The sequence below is a fragment of the Micropterus salmoides genome, unplaced genomic scaffold (assembly GCF_014851395.1).
Source record: "Micropterus salmoides isolate LMB-PRFRI ecotype aquatic unplaced genomic scaffold, ASM1485139v1 Ms_hic_scaffold_12, whole genome shotgun sequence".
In the NCBI taxonomy this organism is placed as follows: Eukaryota; Metazoa; Chordata; class Actinopteri; order Centrarchiformes; family Centrarchidae; genus Micropterus; species Micropterus salmoides.
Window position 1 is genome coordinate 34,815,652 of NW_024040263.1, and position 13,437 is coordinate 34,829,088.

A 13,437-nucleotide genomic window follows, 5' to 3' on the forward strand; every position below is an offset into this window, starting at 1 on the left:
TTTTCCATGTACACATCCTGCACTTTCACTTATGTGTGGTCTCTTAGCAGCTGCTACATTAAATCCCCTCGACCCAACAACAAAGCATCTTCAAAACTGACAATATGTGTGTTTGCATTTGTATATAAAGCTTTAACAGTCTTGCAAAATATGTGACAAATAAACAGTGAAGTATAAGAATACAACATCACAATGTAACAGTAAACCAAAACTCGGAGTAGAAATTCATGTTAAAACTCATTTATCGAAAGGTTTGATCAAAACCGTAGAGGCAAATGTCTAATCATCTCAACAGATAAAAAAACTCTTAAAAAACATTTTCATTAACACAGTAACCAAATACATTTCTAAACAAATAACTCATTGACAAAAAAACCTTTTCATAATACATGATGGGCTGTATCAGACAAGTGAAAAGCCAAGGAGCAGTCAGCACTTCCCCCTTCCCCTCTGCTACTCGATGCTGTTACTTGATATTAGCTTGTCTAGATTGAGCTAACTTTAGCAACAGCAGCAAACTCTGAAAAAAGAGCGCGAGATGAAGCCTAGTTAATATTTATATTCATATTCATTGATTTCTCCAGACAGTATAGCCTACAATGCATTATACCTGTAAAAGCATATTCACACAACATTCACAAACATCATATTGCACATTAAAGAAAAACAGCATTTTCATCACATTTGATGTCAGTATCATCTCGTGTGCTGCCATCCTTAAGTGTAACACGGAGAAGGAGGGAAGTTGATTCCTCACAGAGGTGCATGGCTAAGCTAACAGGCGCTTGAAATCTTTATACAGTCCAAAAGTCAACAGGTAATGATTGATAGAATTAGCTGTTAGCTCCAGAATTCTGCTCTGGAGCTTAACAATGTGGGGGAGTGTCTGGTATAATCTGAGGAAACAATAGGATTTTTTTACAGGATTTATCATTATGCCAGTGTTGTGAATATAATAAAAAGGTTTTTCACTAAACAGGAAACCTGTCTATACAAACAACTCATACTGACTCAGCCTTTCACTATCTACGCCACAGCTTAGAGAAGAAGCCAAATGTGCCTGTTTCACCATATGACTGATTCATTGATGCCATCTTCCTCTTCCTGACGGACGAATTGGAAGACATGTTTACTGAGCTTGATTCCAGACTGACTTCATCTGAGGAAACTGAAGGAGAGAACAAGACACAGATGGGTTTATTTGTTGCTTTATTAACAGACTGACTGTTAATTAGTTAATTAAACAAACTGAGAACTGAATGCAGACGCACACGTTTTTAATTTAGACAACTTTCATGAATAACAGTGAAGACACACTTACACTTGCTCAGACCAGATCTCATCCCTTCACCACGTTCCACTCTGAAGGAAGAAACAGCGACATCTCAGTTAAATAAAACCATGTTCATTGAATCTGAATTTCTCCCACTGAACAGGTGAGGAGAATGAATGCAAGAACACATTATTACAGAAATGAGACATCTTTCTTCTGAACTGTGAGACTGATGAGAAGCTGATATTCCACTTCACAAGCAAAATGCAATGAAAACAAAGAACACTGTACCTGGTGAGCTACACACTGAGACTTCCTATGCATAGTTTAATGTGTGTAAAAAAAATCTAAAAACCCTGTTCAGTCCCTGAGTCACCAATCGAGCTAGGGGTGTAACTACATGTATTTGTACCGGACCGTTTCGGTTCAGGACTTTGGGAACGAGTTTCCACGCAGACATATTAAGCGGCGGACCAAATTTCCGCCTTGAACTTTCAGCGCTACACAAACAGCACACTTTAGCCTCTCGCTAGCTAGCGACTTCAGCTTCATGGCCAGTGGAGAGAAGCCAGAACTTGAAGACCCTCCCTTATTATTAACGTCTTCTGTTACAAAGAGAGAACACTTCAGTTTCCTAGTGAAACAACAATGGACAAAGACAAGTTGGTAAAACGAAAGCAGTGGACCGACATTTCTCAGTTGTGATCTGGTTTGTTTCTGGCAACACGTCAAACTTGCTAACTCACTAATGGTATCACACGAATGAGAACATCACTGCTACAGACTTTAGACTTCAAAAACTTTTTTTTTTTTATCGGACCAGGCCTTCAAGCTGGGATTGATTGATTACACCCTTAGATCGAGTGCTTTATCCACACAAACAAATCAGCAAAATCGATAATGAGTTAACAGAAATACAACATACAACATACATACAATGAAAAAATCATGTTTTTGTTTCACACATGGCACGAACCCCAGTCTCCTGGTTCAAAGTCCGGGTTCTGGCCCTCCTTCCACCCCAACCACCTCCTTACTCAGTCTTTCCTGTTAAATATCATATACCTACCTTTACTGTCAAAAACTAACGCTACAGGGCTTCCCCCACTGCGTTGAACCTATGCTTACAAACTTACACCGATGGGTCTTGACCATGCGTCCTTATGTTATGAGTCGGAGAGTGAGAACGGGTTGTCCTCAGTGTGTCAGTGTAACAAAGCAACAGTGTTTGAGCTCTCATTGTCTGGTCATACCTGAGAGGGTCCGGTCCACAGCGTGGATCCACAAGTGCTGCAGGCAGCATCTTCACTCCTGGGTCTCCAAGGTTACTGTTGCTGAGGTCTCGCTCTCTCACATCCGAGGGGCTTGATGTCGGCTCCAAAGCCAGAGAAGTGCCGCCCTCCACTGTGACTGGACTGCATGACAGCATAGAGACACACACACACACACACGACTGAGTTTTCCATTCAGTGTGTAAATGTTCATCTGTTGTACGTCAGAATTCTGACCTGTCAGTGTCCAGTCCCCTTTTTGGACCCTGTGATTTGTTCACCTTCTTTCTTGACTTTGCTGGAGGCCAGAAAAACACAAATCATTAGATTTTCTCAGACCATCACATTTGTCTGACCTCTTTGTCCCTCACATATAATGTGTTGTACTTTCTTAAAGTCCCCAAGTGTTTTAAGTTTATTTTATATGATATGTCTGCACTATATATATCTGGCACAACAATTTGTTTGTTTTTCATTTCCTGGAAAACAATAAAAATATCTTGATGATGATCCTGCACCTGGGGGAGTGTATAAATGTTGCGTACAATGAAACGACGCTGCCGAAGCTGCTAAAATAAATCTGCGGAGTGTTTCTGTGCGCTGGCCGGACCTTAGTGATATCTGCCTGTGCAAAAACATGACTGAACTGGAAAATATTTTCTTGTATCCTTTTAATGTCCACCGGCTGCTCTGACTTAACTCTGAGTGATTTATGTTTTCTGATGGACAGATAACTTTACTTAGTGCTAAAGTGCTAACTGCTGCTAAGTAGCTGCCATTATCTAGTTAGCTCAGTTGCAGCTAGTGGTCATATTAGACACTGGGGGAGTGTTGGTGTAGGTGTAGGTAAGTTTTCAGCTACTGTAAACAAGTCCATCCCCAGCTTTGTAAATTTAAAGGAAACACATAAATATGCGGAAGCAAATAGCGCTCTGCTTTCCATTTAATGGGAACTTTAAAATCAGACAGATGTCCTGATGGTTACTCCTCTCCACCTCTACACTGTTCTATTCAATTGCATTTCCTAGATGTGTGACATCATGTTTTTTATGTTTGTGCTTCTCTTCCTTTGACTGACCTTTTGGTGCCGAGCTGCTGGGCGACAAACGCTGGACCAGATCATTCCTTTTGATCTTCATTAAAAGGATTTTGGTCACCTCCACAGCTTCAGTAAGAGTGTAGGTCTGCACCATCAGATCCACGGTGTCCCGTTGCTCTGCCTTCTCCAGCTTGCCCTTTGAGATGGCTGTTCGGCCTTCGAGGCTGTCATCCTTCTGCAGATACCACTTGAAGTCCTTGAACTCCTCGCTTTCCAAATCTTTCAGCGTGTTCAAAAGTTCCGCTTCAGTCATCCTGACTCCCTGGTAAAATCGGATTTGTATTAGCATAAATGGATTAAGACTGAGAAACAAAAGACTTTCGTGGACAAACATAAAAGGCAAATACATAAATAGTCAACCAAGAACAGGTGGATAACTGTCATCAGATGGTAGAACAGGATTTCAGTTCTGTTAGAGAATGGATCCAAGGCTGGGAGTTGCACAGCCGCTGTCCAAATGACATTATTGTTGCTTTTAACAACAATTTTAAAGAATAATATTATTGTCTGCGGGAAAAAAGGTTGTCTCGCATTTCTGAGTTCTGGGGTTTTAGCAACCCTGGTTGCCCCAGCCTTTTTGTTTGGAGTTTGCATGTTCTCCCCGTGTCTGCGTGGGTTCTCTCCAGGTGCTCCGGCTTCCTCCCACCGTCCAAAGACATGCGGACTAGGTTAATTAGTGAACCTAAACTGTCCTTAGGTGTGAGTGTCAGTGTGAGTGGTTGTTTGTCTATGTGTAGCCCTGTGATGGACTGGTGACCTGTCCAGGGTGGACCCCGCCTTTCGCCCGATGGCGATAGGATTGGCTCCAGCCCCCCACGACCCTGTACGCAGGATAAGCGGTTGACGATGGATGGATGGATTTTAGATCAAGCTTCTCCTCACAGAAGGGTTTTTTTTACATTTACACTCTGCTTTCTTTTTTATAGTTTGACCAGTGTGGAGTCGCAGTGTCGTGGCATTAAAAATACATATGAGAAAGATAAGGGTTCATATAAACTATATCTAATCATTGTGTTCTATCTATCTATCTATCTGAGGATGCAGTCTGACCGGTCTGAAGGTGTGAAAAGTCAGTTCTAGAGAATCCAGTCAGTCAGGTTATCACATGAATCATCCCAACAGCTGGAATGCAGCTGTTCTGTATATCTATAGTAAAATCAGCATGCAGGTGTTAGTGTTTTGAGGTTTGTTTACTTACGTCAATGAGTAATATTCTCTCTGACTTCAATTAAATAGCTCACTGATGATTGTATGTATACTATCTGACTGTCTAGTAGTAGCACAAATTATAGTACTAGTTATAGTTACTAGTACTGAAATGTGCCTGTCCCAGACAACAGGAAGGACCCCCCATCGTGTTTTTCTCTTTAAAATGTTCTTCTTTCGCCCCCCCATCCCTTCTTCCAGGAATGATAATTGATTGTTGTTTCCTCATAACTTCTCTCCAGAGGTATCTGACAGAAACCAAGTCAGTTCCAGGTAACTCAGATCTATTTACACGCCCATTTACTACAGATAGTAAACAGAACAACAAACAAAATAACACGAGCAGTATAACATTCTTATATTCTATCATTCTATCTATTCTAGCTTTCATTTGTTTTTATTTTAGGTTGACATTGCTGCTCTAACAGCAAAGGCTCTTGGTTTGAGGACTATGAAGCATCAACTAATCACTAAAGGGGCTTCAGTCTGAGCCAGAGGGCAGCAAAGAAATACTAGCAAAGTCTCTGGTCTCCAAACAACGTTTTGTCAAGAAAACACACGTGAAATGACGCGAACCTACACACGAAACAGCTGTTGTTTGTTATTATAAAGACAGCAATTATAAAGACAAAGAATATGGGTGAAAGAATGGATTAGCACATGCAGGTAGCAGGGGTGAGTAAAAAGTGTTTTGCAAAGAAAAGAAAATAATAATAATAATAAAAATGTAACGTCTGGTTACGCTTCCAAAATAAAATGAAAAAAACGAGGTGTAAAGGTGAAAGCGAGTGTCTATAACGTTGATGAGAGGGTGACGAAGGACTATTCTTCTGGGCAAAAGAATTTTTGGAAACAGCAGTCAGGTAAACTTGTGTTCTCTCCTCTCAGAGTCGGATGTCAGCAGATAACAGTAAGTTAATGTGTTCGCTGCACTGAATCTGTCTGTCTGTCCTGTTAACCCAGCTGGGAAGTGCATCTTGCTCTGTCTGTGGTTGCTTGCCAGACTTTGTGTCTGAACAATGTTAGAGTGAAAAACAATTTTTTATTACATTTGATACCCGCTGACTGGCCACAGAGTTTATTAACTGCACCTCAGAAAATATAACTGTGGCGGACGTGAACTTGCGTTAACATGCATGAAATTAAACCCGTGCATTCCAGCAGCAACAAAAGTGGGACCAGTCCAGACAAGACACAGGTGTGATCGCACTCCTCATAGCAACCCATTATTTTAAAACAAGACAGTGATCATCTGACTCTCAGACAAGTTTGGGTGTCCTGATTGATGACCAGCTGTCCTTTTCAGACCATGTTGCTGCTGTCTCTCAGTCATGCCGCTTTGCTCTATACAACATCAGGAAAATCAGGCTCTACCTCACTCAGTACGCCACCCAGCTTCTGGTACAGGCCGTGGTTATCTCTCGCCTCGACTATTGCAATGCCCTCCTAGCAGCTCTCCCAGCTTGTGCGGTGAAACCTTTACAAATGTTTCAGAATGTTTTTGATCAGCCCAAAAGGACTCATGTCCCTCCATTACTCAGTGACCTCCACTGGCTCCCCGTGGCCTCCAGAATCAAATTCAAGTCACTAATGCTGCATACAGAGTGACTACTGGGTCTGTGCCCATCTACCTAAACTCCATAATACAAACGTACGTTCCTTCTGGGCCACTACGCTCCTCCAACGAACGCCGCCTGGCTCTGCCATCCCTTCACACAAAGCAATCCCAGTCCCTGTTCTCATCTGTGACACCACAATGGTGGAACGAGCTACCACACGCCATCAGAGCAGGGGCGTCCCTCTCTAACTTCAAGAAGCTCTTGAAAACTCATCTCTTCCAGAGAACACTTCCTCTTATAACACCTCTAACTCCTCTAACATGCACTTCCTGTGCTCTTCTTCTTCTATCCCCTACAATGATCTTGTATTGATTGCACTTTCTGTTAACTCTTACTTCCTTCCCTCGGTATCTACCCCATTGATATGATATGAACTTTGAGCTCTTACTAGTATGTTTTGTCAGTTGTAGATCTGTAGTTGATGCTCTGTTGATGCTTGTATGTTGTTTCTCAAATGTAAGTCGCTTTGGATAAAAGCGTCTGCCAGATGAGTAAATGTGAATGTAAATGTCTACAACACAAATTAATGTATTTATTTTCCACACTTTGCTCTGATCAGATACAACTCTGTACTAATGCAAGATGGAAAGCTGTGGATTCACATTGACTATTGATTATTAAAATGTTGATTAGCAGGTCAGACAACAGATGCACATCTCTCAGTAAATAATAAACATCACATATCCAGTCAATTCATATAGTCTTTTAAATTTGAAAATATATTAAAGGAGTGGCCCAGATGGAGCTGATAATATCAATATCTAGCAAGTACTGTTATTTATAAATTACAGGTGCTATGCTGAAGTTTGTCAGTAGATGCTGGATCATCAGCCAGACCTCTTTAGCAGGTCCTACAGACCCAGGTGAAATACAGGTAGCCTCAGCCAGTAGCCTATAGCACAACCACAGATGTACAGCCAGCATCAGGTACAAGCAGCTCAGACCCTAATGGAGCAGCAGATTGGCCCCAGTCTTAAGAGACTTTATGAGGACAGCGTTAGTGCGCAGAGGTCCGTTCAAACCAGCACTGGATTTTTCTAGAAGAGCTTTCTATTCAGACATATTTCAGAAACACACACTGTTTTAAAGGTGGGAGGATTGCAGTGAGAGTACTGCTGTGTCAGGTGTCACTGTGCAGCAAAGGCAAATAGCAGAATTTTTCTTGGGTCCCAGGGAGGTCAGGACCGGCTCTGGTGGTGACGTAGGTATGTGTGCTTATGACAGGTTCAAAGCCCTTTCTGACATGGCAGTGCCAATAATAATGGGATACGCAAAGGAAGCTGGTAAAGCAAATACTAACACATTTCACATTACAGTTTCAAAAGTATATGGGGGCCTGTGCCCCAGTAGGCTTTATGTCTAGCAACACGAGACTTTCCAGAGGAGCACAGCAGCTCCAAACAGCAACAATCACAGCTAACACCACAACAACAGCGTGTCTTGGTGAACTAGAAAGGAAGCTGAATGTCTGTGGGCAAGTAATTAAACGTTACTGACACACAACATGGCTGAAACGGTGTCTTTGTTAGTTTGTCATTTCCAGAGCCAGGGCGAGTACAACAAGCAGACCGTGAGGAGAAAAAAGTTGGATTAGATTTAGGTTAAGATTTGTAAGAATTGATATCCCATTGTTACATAACTAAGACAAAAAAATAGTTCTTTGCTGTCTTATGTAAGGTGAGTCATGAATGTTTCCTCATAACTTCAGTTAGTTTGACTGGTTTGATGGCACAGATCCAGTCAGTTCCACAGAAATCAGAGTTGATTTGGTGTCGTGTTACCGTGAGTGGTGTGACGTCACCTCAACTAAAATGTTAATGGAGCAGAAAATAACATACAATCCTTATGTCTTCTGTTAAAAAAGTCCACAACCAACTACAAAATAGGCTTTATGGAAGACAGCCACAGCTGTAGCCTATTTTTTTGGAATTTATGCTGTTTTTTTTCTGCAAATCCAGAGTTTTCTTATTTAGTTGAAAATGAACCTCACAGAGCAGAAACAGACTCACCATCAAGCTGCGGAGGTGAGGAGATAAAAACAGACAGACTGCAGAGACAGTTACTGACAGGAAGGACATAAACACGACGCAGCATCAGGGTCCAGTTACGTGGGACCCAGTGGGAGCTCTGCTCCTTAAGGAGGGTCTGAGCTCCCTTGGAAGCAGTAAAATCATGCATCTGTGGGGGTCACTAATTCATTTATCCACAACCATTATTACTACTGTGCAGCGCTTGACTGACGTGCTGATGGCTGCACAGTCAGGCTCCACCATCAGCCACTATGGTGCACACGGTTTAGACCTAACAGGTCATTTCCTACATTTTGGTGAAAGTTTCTGCACCAATTAATGGTGGAAATCTTTATGTAAAAAGAAACACAAAATTCAGGTAGCACCTGTCATTTCAAAATATATACAAAAATATAAACAAAATATAAACTTAATAGAATCTAAGTCAGTGCAGTTTTCAGGCTTTCAGTTCTGTTTCCCCTGTAGATCAACTTTTCTCATGTAAAATCATCCCTGTTGAGGAAGCACATGTAGGCATGATTTAGTCTTCCCTCCTCTTTTGTCATGTTCACAGGGAGAGAACAGAAAACTTGGCCAAAAAGAAAATTTATTTGAACAATACCCTAGGGGCTAATAGTAGACTGATGTGTGCGTTTTTGTGTGCGTGAGAGAGGGAAATGTTGAATCACGTAATAAGCAATGATTTCTCTCTTTCTCTCTCTCTCGTTATTATTTATTTATTCATCCCAGCCGGCAACGTTAGTTAGTATATTACAGACCCCCACGAAGCTCAGATTAACTCGAACCCTGCGCAGCATTAGTAACATCTATAGGACCTGAAACCCGACAGATTGAAAATGCAATGAGCAATCTGCAAGAGAGATTTGGAACATAGTTTCATATAAACTATATCTATAGATCGAAGAGCCACAGGAGTTTTCTATTCTCTATCATTCAAATCAAACATTCATCTGCACCATATCGGACTTACTTAGCTTGCTCCTGTGAATGTCTGTGAGATCAGCAGGCAGTGTCTTGTCCAGGTATGTGTGGAAAAAAACAGGAGGCTCATTTATATTTTAAAGGGACTTCAGTAAAGACTCCACCCATAATTTACCGCGTCTGCAGGCTGCAGTCTCAACATCACACTTCTTCATCCAAGGATGCAGTGTCGTGTATTTATGTGGTGGATTTTCCCTCATGGAAATATAAAATCAGAAAATTGCCATCGAGATTGAATAAAAGTTTTACAATAATTTCTTTACAGGACGATACAAAATAAGTATGGATTACAAGCTTAATAATCAGTAAAATGTTCAACATAACAAGTTTGGTATGGAAAATATAACTGAAACCAAACTCCAACAGATATCAATTTAATATTTCCTTTAAGATTTTGCTTCTGGTGCAAGGTGGATTATAATGTAACCTATTTCCCATATTACCTTAGTTCATGGCGGACCTACAGGATCTCTCTCTGACAGCTCAAGAGAAGATCCTGCTTTCTCTCCTTCCTTTATTTTTTATACCCAAGTCAAAGCACACAGGCTCCGGTTTACCAGCGTCACTCTTATGGCTCAAATTCAATTTTCCCAACAATTGTCTAAACAGTGATAAAATCAAGTCTTTATATAATGGTGCTTTTGTACTGGCTACAAGCCTGGACATTCCCAACCAATTTCCTGGAATTCTCTTTTGTCCAGCCTTTGTCCAAAAATTAGACTTGAATTTTTGTTATATAAACAACTAAAAGTTAATTTCAGGCAAGAGTGTCTAGGCATGAATGTACACACTTTTTGTCTGACCAAAAGTGGAGTGTTACAGAAATCATAAACTGGTTATACTATATTCAAAGCTTACTAAATGTACACTAATATTTTAGCTGGCTTAATTCCAACATAAATCCCAACTTTTTTCAGGATCCTCCCACAATTAAATTAATAGCTTACTTCAATCTTTACTGTAAACATTTGCTTTTTAACTAACTCTTAAACCAAAAGGTAAATTTCAAGAATGGTTATTTTTGTTCTTTTCTCCACTACATGACTAAATGAATTATCTAGTAAGCTCACTTTCAGAACACTTGAAACATTTGCAGTATTCAACAAAATGCACATGTATTCACTGAAACTCAGGGGACCACGACTTCCCTTACTAAACTGGCAGTGTTTCAAAAACCCTTTAATACTTGTTGAGGGGAAAAATCCACATGCCAGCTCACATCTTAACTTCCTAAACATTTCGAACATACACTGCTCCAAAAAATAAACGGAACACTAAAATAACACATCCTAGATCTGAATGAATGAAATAATCTCATTAAATACTCCTTTCTTTACATAGCTGAATGTGCTGACAACAAAATCACACAAAAATTATCAATGGAAATCAAATTTATCAACCCATGGAGGTCTGGATTTGGAGTCACACTCAAAATCAAAGTGGAAAACCAAACTACAGGCCGATCCAACTTTGATGTAATGTCCTTAAAACAAGTCAAAATGAGGCTCAGTAGTGTGTGTGGCCTCCACGTGCCTGTATGACCTCCCTACGACTGGGCTCCTGATGAGGTGGCGGATGGTCTCCTGAGGGATCTCCTCCCAGACCTGGACTAAAGCATCCGCCAACTCCTGAACAGTCTGTGGTGCAACGTGGCGTTGGTGGATGGAGCGAGACATGATGTCCCAGATGTGCTCAGTTGGAATCAAGCCTGGGGAACGGGCGGGCCGGTCCATAGCATCAATGCTGACACACTCCGGCCACATGAGGTCTAGCACTGTGTTGCATTAGGAGGAACCCAGGGCCAACCGCACCAGCATATGGTCTCACAAGGGGTCTGAGGATCTCATCTCGGTACCTAATGGCAGTCAGGCTACTTCTGGCGAGCACATGGAGGGCTGTGTGGCCCCCCAGAGAAATGCCACCCCACACCATCACTGACCCACCGCCAAACCGGTCATGCTGGAGGATGTTGCAGGCAGCAGAACGTTCTCCACGGCATCTCCAGACTCTGTCACGTCTGTCACATGTGCTCAGTGTGAACCTGCTTTCATCTGTGAAGAGCACAGGGCGCCAGTGGCGAATTTGCCAATCTTGGTGTTCTCTGGCAAACGTCCTGCACGGTGTTGGGCTGTAAGCACGACCCCCACCTGTGGACGTCGGGCCCTCGTACCACCCTCATGGAGTCTGTTTCTGACCGTTTGAGCAGACACATGCACATTTTGCAGGGCTCTGGCAGTGCTCCTCCTGCTCCTCCTTGCACAAAGGCGGAGGTAGCGGTCCTGCTGCTGGGTTGTTGCCCTCCTACGTCCTCCTCCACGTCTCCTGATGTACTGGCCTGTCTCCTGGTAGCGCCTCCGTGCTCTGGACGCTACGCTGACAGACACAGCAAACCTTCTTGCCACAGCTCGCATTGATGTGCCATCCTGGATGAGCTGCACTACCTGAGCCACTTGTGTGGGTTGTAGACTCCGTCTCATGCTACCACTAGAGTGGAAGCACCGCCAGCATTCAAAAGTGACCAAAACATCAGCCAGGAAGCATAGGAACTGAGAAGTGGTCTGTGGTCACCACCTGCAGAATCACTCCTATATTGGGGGGGGGTCTTGCTAATTGCCTATAATTTCCACCTGTTGTCTATTTTGTTAAATGCATATATTATAGCATTTTTCCGCCATGGGTACGAGCCCGGCTCTCAGGCCGCAACAAAGAAGGAGGATGCAACTCAGGTTTAACAAAGATTAACATAAATTTATTTAAACTAATCCGAAAGAAGAGAACAGAGGCAGAGCAATGTGGAGGCACAAGCACCAACACTGGCGTCTGGGCGGGCGGGCCTAAATAGGTTGGGCTCACCGGCCAGGTGCTCCCAATCTCCTTAATTGCCTGCAGGGAGAAACACACAGACAGTATACAGTACAGAGGCCCAACACCAAGACCTCTCGGGGCTGTCACACGTACCCAGAAGCTACCCAGTTCACACTCTTGGTTACTCAGGTTTGTTAGTCTCACCTTGACTAGTTTGTTAAATTCACCTTGTTAGTAATCGTGCATATATTTGTTGATAAGTAGCAGATTCATTCTCATTTACACCTTCAACATCCAAACATCATTTTCTCGTTACTTAATATGAATTATTCTTTAAAATTAATCTCACTTGTATTGTCCTATAATTAGGGTTCATACCACGTAGCAGTAGAACCCTTCTATGTTTGAGTGTTTTAGTTATTATTATTATTATTATTTTTGTTGTCTGCCGCGCCGGCTCAAATTCCCGTGAGCTGGAATGAGCTAGAAACATGAAACTTAGCAGCAAATAACTGGAAATGGTGTGCATCAGCTTCCATAGAAATATGAACCCAATCGGCCACATGGTGGCCTAATTAAGGCTTAAAAATGCAAACTTTGAAAGGCCACGCCCCTTACACTGTAAGTCTGATTGACTTGAAATTTCTCACACAGGTGCAGCTCAATGTGCTCTACAAAAAAGCCTCAATGACTATTAAGGTCCGCCTATAAAACTTTTCCGCCATTTTGAATTTTTTGAAAATCACATTTTTGACATCTCCTCCTAGACCGTAGCTCCAATTGCCACCAAATTTTCAGTGAATCATCATTGGATCAAGCCTATTAAAAGTAGTATAAAGCATGTCGATATCTGAATTACTTTTCAAGATATGGACCAATGACCTTTGTAAGGGGTGTGGCTCTGGACATAGATATACCTGAACAGTTTGATGTACATACGTGCCTAGGGGCGCTACAAGCGCAAGAAAGGTGCTTAGCATTACACAAATTACACTATAAATCCCATAGTCATTCTCCAATCATCACAAATCTCTCTGAAAGTTTCATTCAAATCGAACACCCGGGGGCGCTATAAATGCAAACAAACTGCAGGGGGTAAAACACAAATCAGGCTACAAAATACAAATTGTTTGTCCAATCAACACAAAACTTG

The 13,437-nt window shown here is 42.0% G+C and overlaps 1 protein-coding gene across 1 annotated transcript; it reads right to left on the minus strand.

Moving 5' to 3' along the window:
- Positions 1–224: 224 nt before the first annotated feature.
- Positions 225–10,859, minus strand: LOC119899973. The gene is made up of 6 exons (XM_038714805.1): positions 9,469–10,859; positions 3,623–3,905; positions 2,782–2,842; positions 2,527–2,688; positions 1,322–1,362; positions 225–1,168 (listed from the first exon to the last, which is right to left on the minus strand). Exons 2-6 carry the CDS (start codon positions 3,894–3,896, stop codon positions 1,023–1,025), a joined length of 684 nt encoding a protein of 227 aa, XP_038570733.1. The 5' UTR covers positions 3,897–3,905; positions 9,469–10,859; the 3' UTR covers positions 225–1,022.
- Positions 10,860–13,437: the final 2,578 nt, after the last annotated feature.

What these genes read in the sequence shown, in the direction of transcription:
- LOC119899973 (XM_038714805.1), bottom strand. Translation starts at nt 3,896, where the DNA reads ATGACTGAAGCGGAACTTTTGAACACGCTGAAAGATTTGGAAAGCGAG. An exon ending in CAGCAGCTCGGCACCAAAAG is followed by an intron (nt 2,843 to 3,622) that starts GTCAGTCAAAGG and finishes TCTGGCCTCCAG; the next exon opens with CAAAGTCAAGAAAGAAGGTG. An exon ending in AGGGGACTGGACACTGACAG is followed by an intron (nt 2,689 to 2,781) that starts GTCAGAATTCTG and finishes GCTGTCATGCAG; the next exon opens with TCCAGTCACAGTGGAGGGCG.